Source organism: Tauraco erythrolophus, chromosome 15, assembly GCF_009769465.1.
Source record: "Tauraco erythrolophus isolate bTauEry1 chromosome 15, bTauEry1.pri, whole genome shotgun sequence".
In the NCBI taxonomy this organism is placed as follows: Eukaryota; Metazoa; Chordata; class Aves; order Musophagiformes; family Musophagidae; genus Tauraco; species Tauraco erythrolophus.
The window spans coordinates 2261618-2280760 of record NC_141479.1 but is presented as its reverse complement, the minus strand read 5'-3'; the positions used below and the strand labels follow the sequence as shown (position 1 = coordinate 2280760).

Genomic DNA, 19143 nt, shown 5'->3' with positions numbered 1-19143 from the left:
CTCTGGGTGGGGATGAGACTTGTAGGTGTTGCTTCAAGGGCTCTGTAGACCATAACATCTCTCCAGCAAAGCTGGAAGCACACACACTGCTACACCAGCAACGTTCAGCTATTCATGCCGATGGCTGTTCGTTATTCCCTCTGAGTAAGAGCCCAGACATGCTCTCTCCTACTCTCTGATTCTGGGCTGAAGCGTGTGTCAAATTGCAGGATCTGTAGCTGGGGGTGAGCCAGCCAGGAAACAGGCACATAGAATGTTTCTCCCAAAATATTTTCAGCACCGTAGCTGCCCAGAGCTGCCTCTTAAGGACAGCTGCTGAAATGCCTTCTTCCCAGGCCTCTGGGAGGAGAGGAGCCGGTGAGAGACGCAGAGAAGCAGCGGTTGCTTGCTTGGCTCTTGTTACAGTCCCACCTTGTCACCAGGGACGACTCCTGGGGAGTAACTGGGAGTGAAAGTTGGTGGCTTTGACCGCCGCCGTTGCTCCTCCGTGGTGAATGGTCACGGCGCTGATACGGCACGCGCTGGGCGTGCTCTCTGCTCTCTCCGTGCTGAGAAACAAAGGCCGTTCTCGTGTGCCCTTAGCTGTGCTTCATAGTGACGTGAGGCAGAAGAGACCGGCGGGAAGCCTTCATCTCCGCAGCATGTGTCAGCGTGTCCCGAGCTAGAAATCTGACCCGGGCTCCCAGCCGACAGCCGCTGAGCCGTCAGCAGGGTCGGTGGGCCAGTCCGTGCCCCGGCATGCCGATTGCCCGTGCCTTTGTGCCCACGTGGACACAAACTCGAGACCTCTATGACATACTGTTCTCCCCACCTGGAGGAGATTTGGGGCAGATCTCTTGGGCGGTGGGTTCGGGGGTCTCATCTGTCGAACGGGGGGCTGCTTTGCCCGCGGTTCCACCAGCACTAACTGTCTTGCTCTCCGTTTCTTCCCCCCGGCCAGAGTTCGGCGTGTACTGCAGCCACTGCCGCAGCGAGGTGCGCGGCACCCAGTGTGCCATCTGCAAGGGCTTCACCTTCCAGTGCGCAATATGTCACGTGGCCGTGCGAGGCTCTTCCAACTTCTGCCTGACGTGCGGACACGGAGGCCACACCAGCCATATGATGGAGTGGTTTCGCACCCAGGAGGTGTGCCCCACGGGCTGCGGATGCCACTGCCTGCTGGAGAGCACCTTCTGAGCCCCGCTGACGGCCCATGAACTGGATTTCATATTTAATTCCCAAGCCATGTTGAATCGGCGCTGCTCCACAGCGTCTGGAGGAGATGCCACAGGGAGCTGAAGCGGGATGTCCGGGCAGTGCGCTGCAGTGACGTTCAGTGCTTCCAGTGTTCCTGCACTTCCCAGGTCGCTTTCAGACTGATTTGACAAAAATCCCTGTGTCCATCGCTGGCGATGGGTGCCAGATCAGAAATATTGCTCTCTCCTGCAGAAGGGTGTGGGAATGTTGGCTAGTCTCCATCAGGAGGAGGAAGTGTTAAAAAGTTCCTTTGGAAAGCGCTCGCCTGGCAGAGCCAAACTCGCTCCAGCTACGGAAGTGTCTTTCCAGGTGCCTCCTGACAGGGGCTCAAAATGAGGGAAATAGTTGTCTTTGCACAGTTAAAGCAGAAATAATTTACAAGGAACCATGAGCTCTAAAGATGAACTTGCACTCGAAGAGCAAATAGTCCAGGGGTGCTCGGAGTTACTTTTGGAAGCAGCAGGCTCCCTGTTTCGAATGGCTGTTTACATGGTTTAGATTACCCCGGAAAGCAAAAGAATAAAACTACATTTTTCAGGATTACTTTCCAAATAGCTTCCTACTCACCGGTCGGTATCTGCGGCTGGTGTGAGAAGCCCAGCCGTGTGCCCAAGGTCTCCAGGCGTAGTTGCTTCCTTCCAGCAGTTCCAGTACCAGTATTCTTAAGGCGTCTCCATCTCCTGCTCTGACCGAGTGACATAACGCACTTTAACTTGCCTGTCCCTGCCTTTTGAGTTTGGGATCCACACCGTGTTTCCATGGATGGTGGCATCTGAGGGCATTTGGGAAAACCTTTGCTTCTGTACTGAGAAGACACAAGGAGGAGGCTTGCTCCGTTGGCTGTTTTCTCCAGACTCTACAGGGAGAATCGATAAATAATTTGAGATTTGCTGCTGGTGTGCTTGAGCGATGAGGCTGCTGAGCTGGGGAGGCAGCAATTTCTAGGGGAAAAGGGGTTTTGGAAAGGTGGTGGGATTCACAGAGGGAGAAGGGTTGTGCCTTTACTCGCTGTGGAGCTTCAGCTGGAGAATGTACTGGATCAATGGTCTGTTTGGGGCTGTGCCCGCTGGGCGCTCCCGTGCCAGGGACGCTGCCGTGCGGTTGTCCGCACCCCGGGGACGCAGCCTGTGCCTCCTGAGCCGGCTTCAGCCTGAGCAAGTGTACGGTCAGGGATGAGCCCGCTGGAGTTACCCCGCACCGGCGCCGATCCCTTCCTCCCGCGCTCGCCTGCTGAGCCGGGCCGCGTGCCGTGCCCGCTCCCAACCTTTGTGCTAACTCAGGCTGTGGGATCCTGCTGCAGAATAAACACATGGTGTATCTTAAACATTAAAATTATTTTTTTAAGTGCTGTTCTGATAAGAACTTGGTGTCGCTGTCCTAGTTCTCCCTCCGTGGGGAGCCCCCAGCAGCAATCCCTCCCAGCGCGGCTGTCAGCCCTCTCCCTGCACCCCAGAGTGGGGGTCCCACTCCAGATACCTGTGTCCACTGGCAGTGGAGACCTGCAGTAGCTGGGGGAGTCACCAGCTGCTGCCAGCACCCCTAAACCTGGCTCTCACAGTGGCTGCATTGGTGCAGGGACAGTGTGACGGTGCGTGGCACCGCGATGCCACGCTGGCTTGGGAACTGCCCGCGGTCACAATGCACCTGGAAGCCGGGCGATGTCTGAGCTGCCCGTGAACCAAACCCCACGTCTTGCAGTTCGGGGAGGCCCCGGGCAGCGTCTGAGCCCCCGGCAAGCAGACAGGTGCTCTGAGGTCCCGCGCCACGGCGGGTGCTCCGGCAGGTGCCGTGCTGGCCCTCGGGCGCGGATGCTTTCCGATGGGAGCCGCGGGGAGAGGGCTCCCACCCTCCGCCTTCCTACGTGACTGCCATTCAGCTCGGAAGTATTTTCATTTCCATGCTTGAGTGCGCGTCTGGGTTGGAAGGGAAAGGAGACTTGTTATTTAAAGGTGACGGACCGACAGGTCGTGGTATTTCTGTGTGTCATTACGGTTCATTACGGTCTATCTCCATAGGATCTGAATACCTCCGGGGTGGAGGGCGGCTGGTGCTTCAGAGGAAGGCGGAAAAGCCCTCGCCGGAGCTGTTTGTGCAACCCTGTGCAGGTAGGTGGAATTTTTCCCCCGGACGCTGCGGGCATTCGTCTCACACCCTGCAGCGTGTGCGGTGGTTGCTTTGGGAGTGGCCTTGCTCAACGCACAAGTGACTCTTCCAAGGAAACAGGAATGGCTTATTCTCAGCCTGCCCGGAGGCCGGCGAGGAGGGAAATGCATTGCCATCGCTGTGCTCGGCAGCCCCTGTCTGGAAGAAATGATCAGAAACGGGGCGAGCTGCTGCGCTGGTGACCCACGCCAGCCCCTTCGTCTGCTCCGCCCCCCAACTGCTCATCCTCTTCCTCACCTGCTCTTTGGAATGTCTTGGTAAAGTGCAAAAAGTTCCCAAATCAGGCCAAACGGCTCTGAATTTCAGGCTTTAGAGCAGGGAGCAGTGGCAGGGGTGGGAGAGGAGGCAGGCACTGCTCTGGAAGCGGGCTTTGGCACTGCGCGTGCCAGCGTTCACCGAACCAGCTCCGAGGATGCCACCGTGGTCAAACCAGGCAAGAAGAGTGCCCAAGTCCGCGGTTGGTTTTGCGTGCTGGGAGCAGGGTGACCCCTTCGTGGTTTCTGCTGGTGCAGAAACTGGGGGACATCGAATGAAACGGGCTGCTGGGTGCGAGGCAGGAGTTTCCTCTTCATGCGCTGCGTGGGAAGGGTGTGAAACCGCTTCCCTTGGGGCATCGCCGGTGCCTTGGGTGTGCCAGGGCACCAGGAGCAGACTGGGCACTTCCAGGGAGGGAAGCTCCATCCCGGACCACTGCCGATGCTAGTGCTGGCCGGGGAGCCCTGCCTGCTGCACCTTGTGCCAGCTCTTGCGCCCTGCCCGCGGCTGCTGGCCGTGGCAGAGGAGGATGCCAAGCTCAGGGGACTTTTGGGCCGACTCCTGAGTAGCTGCTTTGGCAAGACTCGCTTCAGCTGCCAGCTGAGCTGTTGCAGCTGCATCCACGCCAGCTTTTCCAAGGACGGCTGGAAGAGAAGGTTCCCACCACAGCCCACGCTGTGCCCTCGAGGCCACCGTCAGCTTTTTAAACCCTTTTTGTGTCCGCAGAGCTAGCAGGGGTGTTAGGGGCATGGGTGCCTTCCCTGTGCCCACTGAGGCTCTCCGAACGTGGAGAAGGGAGTTCGATACCCAAACTTTGGGGATTGAAGTTCAGCAGAGATAGGAGGAATGATGGTACTGGAGAAGGTGCTGAGGAAAACCTTTCCCTGTGGATGCTGCTCCTGGCAGCCTCCATATCGGCCCCCTCCCTCCTCTGCAGCCACAGCCCCACTAACACAGCGTCAGCCCGTGCCAGCGCTGCAGGGCCTGATCCTGCCCGAAACCCAGCGGCGCATTCCTGCCGTCTCCCTCGCGCCAGCCCCAGCGTCTGTCCGTCTGTCTGGTGGGTAAACCAGTTCGGGATCTGATGAGCCAAAACCATCTGGCTCCTCTCGTTTTCAGCGACGCTGATCATCAGCCGGCTCCGCTCCCCGGTGCTGCTCGCCTTGGGGGCCGGGACAGAGATGGGGACGGTGGCGGGGACGCGTGGCGGGGATGGGTGCCCATCAGCAAAGCCCTCTGCAGCTGATCTGGTGCTGTTACGGCGGCTGTACAGCTCGGTCCCACCACCATCCTCCTGCTGCTGCTACGGAGCCCCACCAGTGCCCCCGGTAGCTCTGCACCCTGTGCCAAGCCATGGAACCTGGGTCTCTGCCCTGAGCTGGGACCACGAGTGAGCCCCCAGCGTGGCCCTTTGCAGCACGTGGTTCCCAAGGGACATGCACATCCCAAAACCCAGGCATGCCGTGCACCCCCCCGGTTCCTGGGCCATCGCCGTGGCACCTGGCCTGCCCTCCCTCCTCCTCCTTGCCTGCGAGCACTGGTCAGGGCGTGGGTGAGAAGGGAAGGGAAGGGAAGGAAATGCCTTTCCCTGGTTTCGCCAGCCCCTGCGGCTGCGGGGAGAGGCTGGGACAGACTGGAAAGTGCTGTGGGCCACTGCTCCCAGCACTGCCGCGGCCATGGGATGCCGCGGTGGCAGGGCTGGGCCGTGAAGGATGTCCTGGACCCCACGCTGCTGGCAGGACCGGCTGGGGTGGCAGCGAGGTGGCACAGCATATGGGGATGGTGCAGTGGGGACATGGCTGGGGGTCCCTTCTGCTTCCCCCATCACCCCACGATGGGGTGGTGGCCGTTGCACCCACCCCAGGCACAGTCAGGCTCTGGGGTGCCCCACTCTGTTTGAGATGTGGGTGCAGCGGCCTCGGGCTGAGCGCCCCGGCTTGCCCAGATCCACCTCTGCCCCCACACTCACCCAAAAAAACCTCAATCCCCGCCCGGGTGCCGCCCTGCCAAGCTGAAGGGCTGTGCCGGGGCTGAGCTCACCCATCGGTACCGGGGCCAACCCTGGCCGTTGGGCGTTGGGAAAGCCTCTGGGAAGAGTGGGGTGTCCCATCCCCTGGCACCTCCTTTGGGGTCTCCTGGCAGCCTCTTGGGGCTCCCCCACCCTCTGGCCTTCCCAAAGGATGTTTTTGACCACCACCTGAAAATCCTCTCCATGGGGCCCATCTGCTGATGCACCAAGGATGTGCCACAGCAGCCCTGGCCGGGGACGTGTACCCCCAAACCCTGCTGCTCCCATCGGGGTGGAAAATTAACCCATCCTCCCCCCAAAAATGGGACTTTTTCCCCTCGAGCTGGTGGCCGGACGATGCCGGGAGCGGGGCGGGGTGGCAGAGCCGACGCCGCTTTGGCATCCGTCTTGATTAGAGGCCTCGCTCAACATCCGCCCGGCGGTGCTGCGGGCACCCTGCGCCACCCCAAAGCCTGGGGCAGGGCCAGGGGGGTTCCCTGTTCCTGAGCCGCCGAACCCCACCTTAATCACCGGCTGCAGCCTGGCGCGGCCGGTGATGCCAAAATTTGCCGGCACGTGGCTGGCTGCTGCGCCCGAGGGTGTCACCCCACAGCACCCACCCACCCCCCTGAATCCCAGTGGCTGCTTGGAGGGAAGGCACTCCAGAAAATGGGGAGAAGAGCTCCGGTGCCCCCCGCCCGGGGTTAATTGCATGCGTGAAATTTAATTAAATACTAAAATAAACCTGTGAACAGCCCGTGGGGGGACACATAGTGCCCCAGGGCAAGTAACGCCCTGGTGAGGTGGCCCCGGGAGGGACCCCTGGAGGGACTCCCGCCCTCCTGGGGGGCTTCTGAGCAGCGATTGGGGTTCCCTTTTCCCCGGGCCACCGCGGAGCTGGGAGGTGGGCAGCACCCTGGGAAGAGGGATACCCCCGGGGGTGCCCCGTACTCGCCCATAACTCCCTGAGGTTGCCCTATGCCCCTCAACTGCCCCCTCGGGGTGCCCCCATCCCTCCCCAATCCCCCTCTGGGGTTGCCCCCACACCCCACATCCCTCCCCGGGGATGCCCATACTCCGCCCACCCCGGGGTGCCCCAGCGCCCCCCCCATAACCCATCCGGGGCTCCCCCGCCCCACAGCGTGCCCATGTGCCCCCGTTCCCTCCCGGGGATACCCCGTACCTCGCACCACCCACCCGCCACTGCCCCCCCGTTACCCCCAAACGTCCGGTGCCCCGTTCCGGGGCGCGGGTCACCTGCGGCGGGGCGTGGCCTCCCCGAGCCAAGCCCCGCCCCTCGGGGTGGCGCGGCCCAACGGGCGGCGAGTGGGCGTGGCCTTGGTGGGCGTGGCCGGGCGGCGATATGCGCGAGCGGTGGGCAGGTGCGGGCAGAGCGCGGGCAGCGGCGCGGGCAGCGCGGGGCAGCGGGGCCATGGCGGCGGCGCCGCGCTCCTTCAGCGCCGCCGAGGTGCGGGCGCGCTGCGCGCAGGGCGCCTGCCTGGTCCGCTGCCGCCGCCGCCTCTACGACCTGAGCGGCTTCGTGCGGCTGCACCCCGGCGGGGAGCAGCTGCTGCGGCAGCGGGCCGGGACCGACGTGAGCGCCGCGCTGGACGGGCCGCCCCACCGGCACTCCGCCAACGCCCGCCGCTGGCTGGAGCAGTACTACGTGGGGGAGATGGAGCCCGGAGAGGAGCAGGTACCGACGGACGCTCCGGGCTGACCCGGGTCCCGACTGGGCGGGGTCTGTGGGGTAACCCGGGTCCGGGATAGAGAGAGTCCATAGGGTGCCCCGGGTCCGGAATATGTAGAGTCTATAAGGTTTCCCGAGTCCGGGATATAGAGAGTCCATAGGGTGTCCCGGGTCTGGGATATACAGAGTCCATAGGGTGCCCCGGGTCCAGGCTGCCCTGGGTCTGGGATATACAGAGTCCATAGGGTGCCCTGGGTCCAGGCTGCCCTGGGTCCGAAATATACAGAGTCTATAGGGTGCCCTGGGTCCAGGGTGCCCTGGGTCCGGGATATACAGAGTCTATAGGGTGCCCTGGGTCCGAGACGTACAGAGTCTATAGGGTGCCCTGGGTCCGAGACGTACAGAGTCTATAGGGTGCCCTGGGTCCGAGACGTACAGAGTCTATAGGGTGCCCTGGGTCTGAGATGTACAGAGTCTATAGGGTGCCCTGGGTCTGGGATGTACAGAGTCTATAGGTTGCCCTAGGTCCAGACCATGTGAGATCTGAGCATTGCGGGATCTACAGAGCACTCCAACTTCGACGTGCATGGGATTTGAGCTGCATGAGGTCTATAGGGCACCCTGGGTCCGGGCTGTGCAGGGTCTGAGCTATAAAGGGTCTATAGGGCACCCTGGGTCTGGGCTATGCAGAGTCCGAGCCATACATGGCATGCTGAGGCTGTATAGGGTCTGGGGTGTACAGGGCATGGAGCCTTTGGGGTGCGTGTGGTGTATGGGGCACCCAGGTGCAAGTCTGAGCTGTGCTGGACACCTGGGGTCCAGGCTGTGGAGAGTCTGGGGCACACAGGGCAGGAGGAGTGCGTGGGGCAGGGGGTATTGGAGGTTCTCAGGGCCCTGCATGAATGGTGCCTGAGGTGTACAGGCTGCAAAGGTCCTGGGTACGTGGGCACTCTGGCTCTGGGGAGGTCTGTGGGGCTGCCAGCATCTATGGGGCTGGGGTCTGTGGGGCCTGAGGCGCAGAGGACCCCGAGATGCATGGAGTCCAGGCTCCTCAGGGCCTGAGATTGACTGTGTCCCAGGTGCACAGAGCCTGGTATCTATGTTGTCCTACCCCGTGGCCACATCCCACTCTGACCATGCTAGGAGGCAGGGCTGATGGGTGACCTTGGCATGCCAATGTGGTGTGGAGGTGTCAGGGTCTTTGGAGGGGTGTGAGAGACGGGGACATGCAGCTCGGTGTTGGTTTTAGCAGGGCCATGTGGCATGGGGTGGGCAATGGGGCAGAGCTCCCTTCCCTGGCACTGCCAACGCTCAGTGACAGTGGGCACCAGAGCTCACTGGCGATGAGCGGCCGCTGCTGGGGAGAGGAGCCCGGCCACCTCCCCGACTGTCCGGGTGTGGGGCAAGGTTTGCCGTGACTCAGTGCCGCCCGTGCCGTGCCAGCCCCGCGCTCAACCGCTGCCCAGGCAGAAGGAAAACGCCCCTGGGAAGTGCCACCGCTGCTGGGTGAACTTCCAGGAGGCAGCATGGCACCCAGCGCTGCCGTCCCGGTTACCGGCCCTCACCACGGGAAAGGTGCCTGAGCAGTGGGGCCAGCCCAGCCCCCTTTGCCAGCCCAGTGGCCGCTTTCCCTTCCGGACATCCCGGCAGGGTCGGTGACCGGTCGGTCCCTCCGGGCCGGTTGTTTGCACTCGCTGGTTCTCCTCCGCGTGGCGCAGCCTCGGCCCCCGTTGGCAGCAATGCCACAGACGGGGCTTTGTTTGGCCTCGGTGCGACGCACGCTCCTTCCCCGGATCCCGGCGATGGCACCTCCTCTGTTGGGACACTCGTTGCCACCGCCTCCTCCCAGGCGTGACGAGCCCGACGGGTTGGGGCGAAGGAAGGTACCGGCCAAACGAGTTCTCGTGCCGCAGCCCCGCGCCGAGGGGAATTGCCAGCGTCCCAATGCAAATACACGGCGTGATAACGCCGGGGCGCAGGGAGATCAGACGCTACCTGGCACTAGATAAACCGTCCCGGGTTGTAACATGGAGGGGGGAGGGAAAAACACCTGCCTCCTGCGCGGCGAGGCCGGCCCTGCCGCGGCCGGCGTGCCGCTGCTCTTGCCGCCCCCCAAAAATCCTCGTTGCGGGGAGTCAATGCCCTCGGTGGCGCTTGGGTTCTTGCTTTGGCTGGTTTTGGGCAGACGTACCCCAAGCAGCTCTTCGAGGGAGGTTTTGTGAAGCCCCGCTCCAGCTCCGGACCCCCACGGCGTTGCCGGTGCCTCTCCTCACCCGTTGGAGCTCCCAGGGCTGCGCCGTCCCGGTGCCGAGGGCTGCGGGAGCCCGGCGTCCCGCATCCCCCCTGCCTACACCCGGGGGGCTGCAAGAGCTTTGGAAAAGGGGAGGGGGAAGAAGACAAAAAGTGTGTTGATGCAGGAGAGGCGAAGAGGAAGAGGAGAGCCAGCCTTCGTCCTGCCGACATGCCTCTCCGTGCCGCTGGCGGGAGCTCGGCTCTGTCCTTCGGCCGCGGGTCCCTCTTCTGCGTCACCCAGCCCTGCTCGGTGAAGGACGAATTGACCCCCCCAAACTTTTTGTCTGTGCAAAGAGAACGTACAGGGAGAGCGACACGGGAAGCCATGATTATCCCAACTATAGGGTGGATTTTAACAGCCTCACTAGAGGGGGAAACTGGATCATCTAATTACCTCGCTGGTTTAAGCAACGAGAGACTTTCATCACAGCCTTTTCGAGGTGCGTGACATGGCCGTGAATCACGATAAGTCGCCCGTCCCTCCCAGGGCTGGTGTCCTCCCTTTCCTATCACAGAATGTCAGGGATTGGAAGGGACCCCAAAGGATCATCGAGTCCAATCCCCCTGCCGGAGCAGAACCACCTAGATCAGATCACACAAGAACACGTCCAGGTGGTTTTGGAACATCTCCAGAGAAGGAGACTCCACAACCTCTCTGGGCAGCCTGTTCCAGTGTTCTGTTACCCTTACTGGGAAGAAGTTCTTCCTCATGTCTTGCTGTCTATCGGACTTGCCCTGCCTCCCCGTCGCAGCCTGAGCTCGGAGTGCTGCTGGCCTTGGCATGTTGGATGAGGTTCAAGGCCAGGTTGGATGAGGCTTTGGGCAACCTGGTGTAGTGGAGGGTGTCCCTGCCCATGGCAGGGGGGTTGGAACTGGATGATCTTTGAGGTCCCTTCCAACCCAAACCGTTCTATGACTCTATGTCAGCACTCACGTGTTCTCTGGAGGTGTTGTAAAAAGAAGTGGCTTTTTTATGACTATTATTATTATTATTATGGGGGTTAAGTTACCTTCAGCCTCCTTTTAATAGTCCTGCTGCACCCAGCGATTCATGGACTCAGACCTGGCTGCTGCCCCGGGACCGCGATGCTGGTGGGACGGGGACGCTGGGAGCGTGCTGCTGTGGGTGGGGACCTTGCTTGGGCTCCCTGCGGCTTTGGGGTGTGCCTGAGCCCACGTCACCAGCACGGCTTATCTTGTGGGGACATCATGGAATGGTTTGGGTTGGAAGGGACCTCAAAGACCATCTAGTTCCAACCCCCCTGCCATGGGCAGGGACACCCTCCACTACGCCAGGTTGCCCAAAGCCTCATCCAACCTGGCCTTGAACACTTCCAGGGATGGGGCAGCCACAGCTTCTCTGGGCAACCTGTGCCAGTGCCTCACCACCCTCATTATAAAAAATTTCTTCCTTAGATCTAATCAAAATCTCCCCTCGTTCAGTTTAAATCCATCGCCCCTTGTCCTGTCACTAGCAAATGGAGTCATTTAGGAGCTCGGTGGAGGCTGTGCAGCGATGGAGCAGCACGGCAGGGCTCTGGCAGGCTTGGACTCGCTGGGCAAACGGGCACGGAGGGAAAAACTGGGTGCAGGCAGAGCGGCCATCCGCAGGCAGCATCGCCCTGCCTGGGCCCACGGCGCGTTCCCAGTTCTTCCTGCCAGTGTCCCAGGAGCATCAGACTGTCCCTCCTACCTGTACCTGCTGGCATCACGGCGGGATTTTGGTTTGCTTTTAGTGCCCTGAGCCCTGATGCCAGGGGTGGCATTGCCAGCACTCTCCAGCCTCACCCGCGCAGGGCAGTGGGACTCTTGGAGGAGGGTGCCGGGTCACCCGGTCACTGCATCGTGCCGTGCCCTGGGTGTTTGGCCCCGTCCTCTCCCGGTAGCAAAGCCGGCACCTCGCCGGTGCTGCCGCTTACCGGGGCGGTGGCGCGGGAAGGCGGCACTTCATAGGCGTTAACTTTTGCTGCGTTACATCAGGCCTCTTGCACATCTTTCCTGGCAGGACCTGTTTGCCTGGGGACGGCTCAGATGCATCAGCGTCACCCACGGGCGACGGGCAGAGCCCGGCGCTTTCAAAGGCCCCTTCAGCCTCCTTCGAACCCACCTGTCATTGAGGAGAAGGATGGGCAGAAGCCCCAGTGCTGGTCTGGGTGCTGGTGGGGCTCAGTCCCCACGGGGCAGCCACACACTCGGGGTGGGCAGGAGTGTGCCATGGTGCCGGGGAGCGAGCCGGGACACGCAGGCATGGCTTGCACTCCTGTTGCGCCACAGCTGCCAGTCCTTCCAGCGCCAGCCCTGGGGTGAGCAAGAGGAGAGCCTTCCTCCTGCTCCCCGGCCGATGAAGAGGAAGAGGAGGTGACTTGGGCGAGGCTGGGTGGGAGCTGCTGTGGCACTCGAGGCGATGGCATCTCACTGGTGGCACCCATCCTTCTCCGTCTCGGGTGCTGCCGGCGAGGTGGGGTCCAAGCCCCCCCTCCACCTCCCTGACCTGGGAGGATGTGGGAGCCTCCGGCCATTGCGCAGTGCTGGAGCATCCGTGGGCAGGGGAATTGGAGGTGTGTGGACATTTCGGCAAGGGGAGGAGAGATGCCGGGGCTCCCCTGGGAAAAGGAGTGGAAGCCCGGCCAGCAAGGAGTGCCCGCTGTGGGCACAGGGTGGCCAGGCCCTGCCTCAGCGTTAGGAGCATGGCACGGAGTGAAGTCCTGTCCGCCCCGGCGAGGTGATGCCGATCCTCCTGCGTCCCAGCTTCCCAGCAGGGATGCGATGCCCTCGGGACCCTCAAGCGAATCACGTCCCTCTTGGATCAGCGGGGAGAGCGTCCGTCGAGGAGCCTCGCTTGTGCCGTGGGTGCCAGGGGAAAACCCTTCCCGGCTACACGCAGCGCACCTGGAAACGCCGGCGGGCATTGCCGTGCCGCGCCGTACCCCACCGCCGGGTTAATGGGTAACTCAAGGTGACAAAGCGGGAGAAAAGGCATGTTTGGCACGTCCTGCCCAGGGAGCCGGCGGGCTGCTGGCACCGCTGCTGGGGGCCGTGGCCGGCTCAGGGCTTGCACGGACACGCCACGGCCTCGCCAAGCCCCCCGCCGGCGGCAGGGCCGGCACCAAGCTGGCAGAGCCATGGGGAGGAGGCCAGTGCTGGCAGCCAGCGCCGCGGTTGCTTCCAAGCATGAGCCAAGGCAGGTTTCTCCTGTTTCTCAGCCAGCCCCAGCAGCGGGACCGCAGCCGGGGCTTCGTCCCGCCACCGCCGCCATGCCAGCGCATCCCCTGGGCCTTGCTGTGCCCTCTCTAGCCGAAACTGAACCCCCACCCCATCTGGCATCACTGGCAGCGAAGGTGCATGGCCCAGTGCCACCGTGCAAAGGGCGCTTTGCCTTTTTCCCCGCGGTGAGCTCCATCCTGCTGTGGTTTTTGTCCCTTGTGCCCAGAGCCGCGGTGGTGGCACCAGTTGGCCGTGCAACACTACCCAGCGCTGGCACCCCAGCGGTTTTGGGGACCGAAACACCGAGCTGGGCTTTTTCTGGAGAGCAGCGGGGTGGGGAGGTGGGAGCCTGGCACTGGCATTGCAAGCACTAACCCAGCGATGCCCCTCGCTGCGCTGGCTCGGGCTGGTGCTCGGTGGCCCGCGGGAAGGTGAGCTGTGCTATGGCACTGCCCATCTGCAGGGGGGAACGCTGGCGAGAGGCCCGGGAGCCTCCGCTTCGCAACGAAGCACTCGGCACCCTCCCGGCAGCGTGGCGAGGCGGCCCGAAAAGCAGCCTTGGGGGAAGATTTCGGAAAAGCCGGGAGCGCGTGGCACTCGGCGCATGGTCCGACGGGCAGCGCGGCTCGCTGGCGGTCACATCCCTCGGGAACCTGCTCTGCCAGAACCGACTGACTGAAATTCATCAGATTTTTTCCCTTATTTATTTAGCGGGCAGGCGCGAGCGAGCTCTGCACGTGCCCCTGGGTGGCACGGCCACTGCCGTCCCCAACCGCCTCTGCTGCCGGTGCTTCACCGCGGGGTTTTCCGTCTGTTTGCAGAGCCACCCCGAGCTGGCGGATGAGAAGGAGGCGGACGCCGCGGCGCGGCCCCCACCACGGATGGATCCCCGCTGTAAAACGGTGGACGTGGAGAAGGTAAGAGCCAGGGCTTTCTCTGGCACGCCGTTTGCCAGGAGGCTCCTGGGGGACGCCAGGACTTCTCTTTCCTGCTGGCTTTCTGCCAAACCCCTGGGATGGGAGGGATACCAGGAGGGATCCGAGATGATCCGGCTGCTCTCGCCCTTTCTCCCGGTGCCGACGGCATCACTCGTGGTTTATTGCCCAGGCGCGGCCGCGCTGGGAGGCTCCTGCCACCGCGGCGTGGGCAGAGATGGTTTTCTCTGACAGTGGCTGTGCCCTTTGAGCGGGACGTGCTGCCAAGCTGCACCCTGCATCCTTTACTTTTTTTTTTCCCCCCTGAGTTTGTTTATTTATTTTTTCTTGCTGACTTTATTTTTTTTTTTTTTCTTGCTGACTTCATTTGGTTTTTTAATTTCTTCCCCTGAGCACTAAGGGATGCCCCGGCCCGGGCAGGGTGATCCCGGTGTGCTCAGGGTGCTCCCTGCCCTGCCAGTTCCTCTCCGATCACGCCATGGGAGCAGGGATTCATCCCCAAGGTGCTTTTGGACATCCCTGCCTTCCGCGGCACCATCTGGCCGCCGTGCCTTGCACAGCCCCAGCTCGCTCCTGAGCGTCCTTTTATCTTGCAAAAGGATATTTGTTTTCTTTTGAGCAGCAAAACACCTTTCACCCCCCCCTCCATCTCAATATTTCACTGCCGACCACCTTTAAAAGCGATTCTGCCATCCTAAAGTGACCTTTTTGCTCTGATTTTTCCCCTCCCTCCCCAACAGAGGGTGTCCCCATCCATGTGTCCCCATCCCTGTCCCACCCACCCGCTGCCGGCTGGGGTCGTTTCCCCTCCTGGGCGATCATGTCCACCCCTGCCTGCAGCAGAGCCCCAAAAACACCCATGGCCACCTCAGCTCCTCACCCTGAAATGCCCCAGATTGACCCATCCTCACCACACCGCTGCCAAACAACCATCAGCACAGCCCCGGGCGCTGGGTTGCCGTGCTGGCGCCGTGCGGCACAGGATGGCCGATGGAGAGGTGCCAGGTCCGGGGCTTGGCCGGGTGAGCATGGTTTCTGTCCCAGGGCAGGGGTGGGACCGAGAAAGCACCTTATCTGGCCAGGCCAGCAGAAGATGCATCTCGGGATGCTGAGCGGTGGCGGCAGAGGCGGTGCTGCCGGTTGGGTCTCTCTATTTTTGTCTGGCGCAGACACGCGCGTCCGCGCGGGTCCCTCCTTGCTCTCGCAGCCATCTGAGCCCATCCCATATCCCTGCTCCTCATCCCTTTCTGCTTCACTCCTTGCTGCCAGGGTGCTCCAACGGCTGCGGCCAACCTGTGCGTCCTCTCCGCAAGGAGAAAAGCCCTTGGCCGGGGCAATGCCACGGGGACGGGCTCCACGTCCCTCCGGGAATTCGCTGGCACAGCTGTCAAGCAGGGGGATATCGCTGCTCGTTATCTAATCTTGGCAGCTCCCGGGGTCTTGGTTATCAGGGCCTGATGCCAAGCCAGGTCTGGGTACGGCCGCCCTCACCTTGAACCGCTGGCAGGTACCTGGCAGCACGAGGGCGAGCTCAGCCCCGCGCTCATGGGTGGATGGGGCTGATGGGTGTCTTGGTCTTCACTGGTGCTCACGGGGAGCTCAGGGCTGCCGGGAGCGAAAAGCAGCTGCTTGTGGGGTGTGGGAAGGGGTTTGCAGCCCGTGGCGGGGCGGCGTGTGGATCCGCGGAGGTACAACCACTGTCTGCTCCCGCAGGACCTGGTGGACTGGCAGAAGCCCTTGCTGTGGCAAGTGGGCCACCTGGGGGAAAAGTATGACGAGTGGGTGCACCAGCCTGTGGATCGGCCCATCCGCCTCTTCCACTCGGATTTCCTCGAGTCCCTCTCCAAGACGGCATGGTGAGCCCGCGGGGGGGTCTGTGCCGTGCTGCAGCCGGTGCCTCCACGGGGAAGGGGCACACGGCCACATCACCCTGCAGGGACGTGGCCTCTGACACCTCCCTCCACCCTGTAGGTACGTGGTGTTCATGGTGTGGGCTCCCGTGGTGCTCTATCTCAGCTGGGTCAGCTACACCTCCCTCGCCCAGGGTGACACCAGGCTCTTCTCCTCCTTCACCACAGGTACCAGCAGCAGCAAAGCCTTTGGGCTGCACTGGCTGTCCCCCACTCCGGGTCCAGGGAGGGGACAGCCACGGGTGGGGGGAGACCTCTGCATCCCTTCCCCATCCCTCCTTCCGTGCACGCTCACCATGAGCCACACATTCACGGGTGAGCCCCTGTCCCCGCAGCCACCGGCATGGCCCTGCACGAAGCTGCCTGCGCCGCTTTAAAGCCTGAGCTCGCCCACCTCCATCCCCTCCTCTCGCCCACGCCGTTCGGACCCCCCGAGGGGATCGATGGAGGGTGCAGCCCGCTCCCTCTTGCCTCCTGTCCTTCCTTCCCCAAAACCGAGCCCCACCAGCGCTGCGGTGCGTGCCACCCACCCCGGGGCTGCGGCTGGATGCCGGCGCAGCGGGCGAACAAACCCAGCTCTCAGCACCGCCGGCGTCGCACAGTGCGGGGCTTGTTCGCCCGAAGCGCCTGCCCTTGAATCTCCCACTGTCTGCTCCCCCGGGAATAACAAGCGTGGCCGGGGCAGGCTGTCATCTTTGTTGTGCTTTTTGCTTTTTTTTTTTTTTTTTTGCTGGCTCCCTATTTTTTTTGCAAGGTGCCACCCGGTGCCAGTGGTGCCCAGCCTTGGGGCGGAGTGCCTGCTGCACCGACACCCCTCTCCCTTTCTTCTGGCGTTCAGCACCTTGCTGCCAAGGGGTTATTTATCATTTTTCTTCCCAAAAATGAGCAGTTTTGGGGGGATATCCAAATTCTGCTAGCGAGGACACAGGGCTGGCAGCTGGCCCTGAAAGGAGGAGGTGGCTGAAAAATGCTCTGCGGGGGCAAGCGCCCAACAAACCTATTCTTTTTCCCCCCCAAAAAAAATTAAAAAAACCCAAACGTCAGCAACACTGTTTAATTGTCACGAGCGCTGCCTGCGCAACCAAGGTCCCTCCTGCCTTGTTGTTCCGAGCGAAGCAGCTTTGTAGGAGCAGGGCTGTCCTGGGAGCGCCCCTCCAAGACCCCAGTGGCATCTTGGATGCAGGGGAGCCCCTTTGCCGGCTCCTTGCGGCAGCGAGAAGCCAACTGTTTCCATAAAGAGTGTAAATTAATGGGAATCAAAGGAAAACGTGGTTTGGAGCAGTGCTTGGGAAGGTCGCTCCGTGGGGATGCTCGGGGCAGGAGGCGGGAGGGAGAGCTGAGGTTCACCCGGCTGGCAATGGATACGAGCACCCGCACGTCGCCCGCCCTGCTGACCGCTGCATGTCTCGTTGTGTAGAGTACTCCATCCCCGTCCACAAATACTACTTCCCCTTCATCTTCCTCCTGGGGATGTTCCTGTGGTCCCTGCTAGAGTACCTCATCCATCGCTTTGTCTTCCACATGAAGCCACCTGCTAGTAACTACTATCTCATCACACTGCATTTCTTGCTGCATGGGCAGCACCACAAGGTGAGTGGCAGCTTACGCCTCCGCCAGCGCCCGCCGGGCCGTGGGAACGGTGGCCTTTGCTCGGGCGGAGCCTGTTTGTGCGTGTTCGACGTGACTCGTGGCATCCTCGCCCCGAGCGGGGCCCTTACCTAATACCGGTGAGGGCGGCAAGACGGGCTCTCTTGGAGGAGCTGGAGTTAAACCTTCAAGCTGCGGGTTGGGCGAGGGGAAGACCAAAAAAAGCCATGGGCTCCCTCTAGCTTCGCTGGAGGAAACGTCCCAGTAGAGCTTGGAGACCTGCCAGCCAAAGCCACCGGCTGCCCGGCCACCTTGACGTGGGGCTGCTCTTGCCACCGGGTGCGTCTTACGGGGAAGGTTTCTGGAGGACTTGGCTTTGGTTTGGCTTTTCCCAAACGGGCATCCCCGATGCTTGCTGGGGAATGTGGGGTGAGCTTGGAGCTGCCCATCCCACCGTCCTTCTCTGCTTCCAGTCTCCCTTCGACAGCTCCCGCCTGGTCTTCCCTCCCGTGCCGGCCGCCCTGGTGATCGCCTTCTTCTACGGCATCCTGCGGCTGCTGCTGCCCAAGGTGCTGGGGCTCTCGGTGTTCGTCGGGGGGCTCTGCGGCTACGTCGTCTACGACATGATGCACTATTACCTCCACTATGGCTCGCCCAAAAAAGGCACCTACCTGTACGGGCTGAAGGCTTACCACGTCAAGCACCACTTTGAACACCAAAAATCAGGTAGCGCCGCCTTCCCCACGTGCCGGCGGCGGGGAGGGCTGTCAGAGCCCCGCCTGCCTGCACGTGTGCAGCTGATGCTCTGAAATATTTGGCGTTTGGGATGCGGGGTGGGGAAGGCCGAGTGCTGCGCTGCTGGGGAAGCAATGTACGAGGTGCTACAGCCCCATGGGGTGCGTTTCTTGGCCCCCGGGTTGAGGATGAGGAGCCAGAGCGGCACGGGGATGAAGGTGCCTGCAGCCAGGCTGAGCACGATGGGGCAGCCCATCTTGTCGACAGGCACCAATGCTGCCTGGGGGTGCCAGGGCAGTGGCAGAGCCACTGAGGCACCGAGATGTGGGTGTCTGTCCCTGCCCAGGACACTGTCTCCTCCTTCCAGGAGGCGTTGGCGGGTGCAGGGTGAGGCCTCGGGCTTCCCCAGGTCCACCCCACACTTTCCCCAGCCCAGCACTTGCTCACCCTGCCCTTTGCCCGGTTTCCAAGGAGACAACGTCCCATCCAGATAAGCTATCATCCATGGGGCTGGTGACATGGCCCAGCCGCCTCCTCCTGCTCCCTCCTGCTCTTCGTCCTCGCCTTGCCTTCCTCCGTCCCCAAAACCAAGGTGCTCCTCCCTCACCAGCCTCTCTGGAGAGGCCGCCTGGCCCCGGCGTTGCTGTCAGCCATCGTTGTCTTTGCACCCAGCCGGGTGACGGCCCATCCTGGCCATGTGCCCCTCGTGCCAACTGCTCCCAGCCCTGCCAGCCTCGGCAGTGGTGGCACTGGCTCGGTTAACATTGAACGAGCTGCGCCCTGTCGCCAGCAGTGTCCCGGTGACGGCGGTGCCACAGGCTAAGCACTCTCTCCCCTGCCTGCAGGTTTCGGCATCAGCACCCGCTTCTGGGATTACCCCTTCCAGACGCTCATCCCTGAGGAGACCTTCGAGAAAGAGGACTGATGGCCCCGGCACGGTGCCTGGCTGCCAGCTCCGTCCCTTCCAGGCTGGGGCTGGCATCCCTCCCAGCCTTTGGCGAGGCCAGCTGGCCCCTGGCTCCTTCCTGAGGGCTGTGCCACAGCGGTGGCCCCACACCAGAGCATCCCCGTGGTGCGTGTGGTCCGGCTGCGGCACTACCAAGGGGGACAGCGGGGCGAGGATGTGGG

General features: G+C 62.3%; 2 protein-coding genes across 3 annotated transcripts in view; both read left to right on the top strand.

Annotated features, from left to right (window-relative positions):
• Positions 1 to 1184, top strand: part of WDR59 (WD repeat domain 59) — a 49791-nt gene extending 48607 nt beyond the window's left edge. For both annotated transcript variants that reach the window (XM_086620903.1, XM_086620901.1), the window contains one exon: positions 941 to 1184. In XM_086620903.1, coding sequence (XP_086477029.1) covers positions 941 to 1176 — 236 coding nt within the window. In that variant the 3' untranslated portion in view covers positions 1177 to 1184. The remainder of the gene's footprint in view (positions 1 to 940) is intronic.
• A 5910-nt stretch (positions 1185 to 7094) lies between these two features.
• Positions 7095 to 18940, top strand: FA2H (fatty acid 2-hydroxylase). The gene is made up of 7 exons (XM_086621117.1): positions 7095 to 7358; positions 13670 to 13765; positions 15497 to 15639; positions 15755 to 15861; positions 17111 to 17283; positions 17754 to 18006; positions 18861 to 18940. Exons 1-7 carry the CDS (start codon positions 7095 to 7097, stop codon positions 18938 to 18940), a joined length of 1116 nt encoding a protein of 371 aa, XP_086477243.1.
• The last annotated feature ends 203 nt before the right edge of the window (positions 18941 to 19143 follow it).

Bases quoted from the DNA above. Each gene is read 5' to 3' on its own strand.
- FA2H (XM_086621117.1), top strand. From the start codon at position 7,095: ATGGCGGCGGCGCCGCGCTCCTTCAGCGCCGCCGAGGTGCGGGCGCGC. The intron at 7,359-13,669 runs GTACCGACGGAC...GTCTGTTTGCAG, and splicing joins TGGAGCCCGGAGAGGAGCAG to AGCCACCCCGAGCTGGCGGA. The intron at 15,640-15,754 runs GTGAGCCCGCGG...TCCACCCTGTAG, and splicing joins TCCCTCTCCAAGACGGCATG to GTACGTGGTGTTCATGGTGT.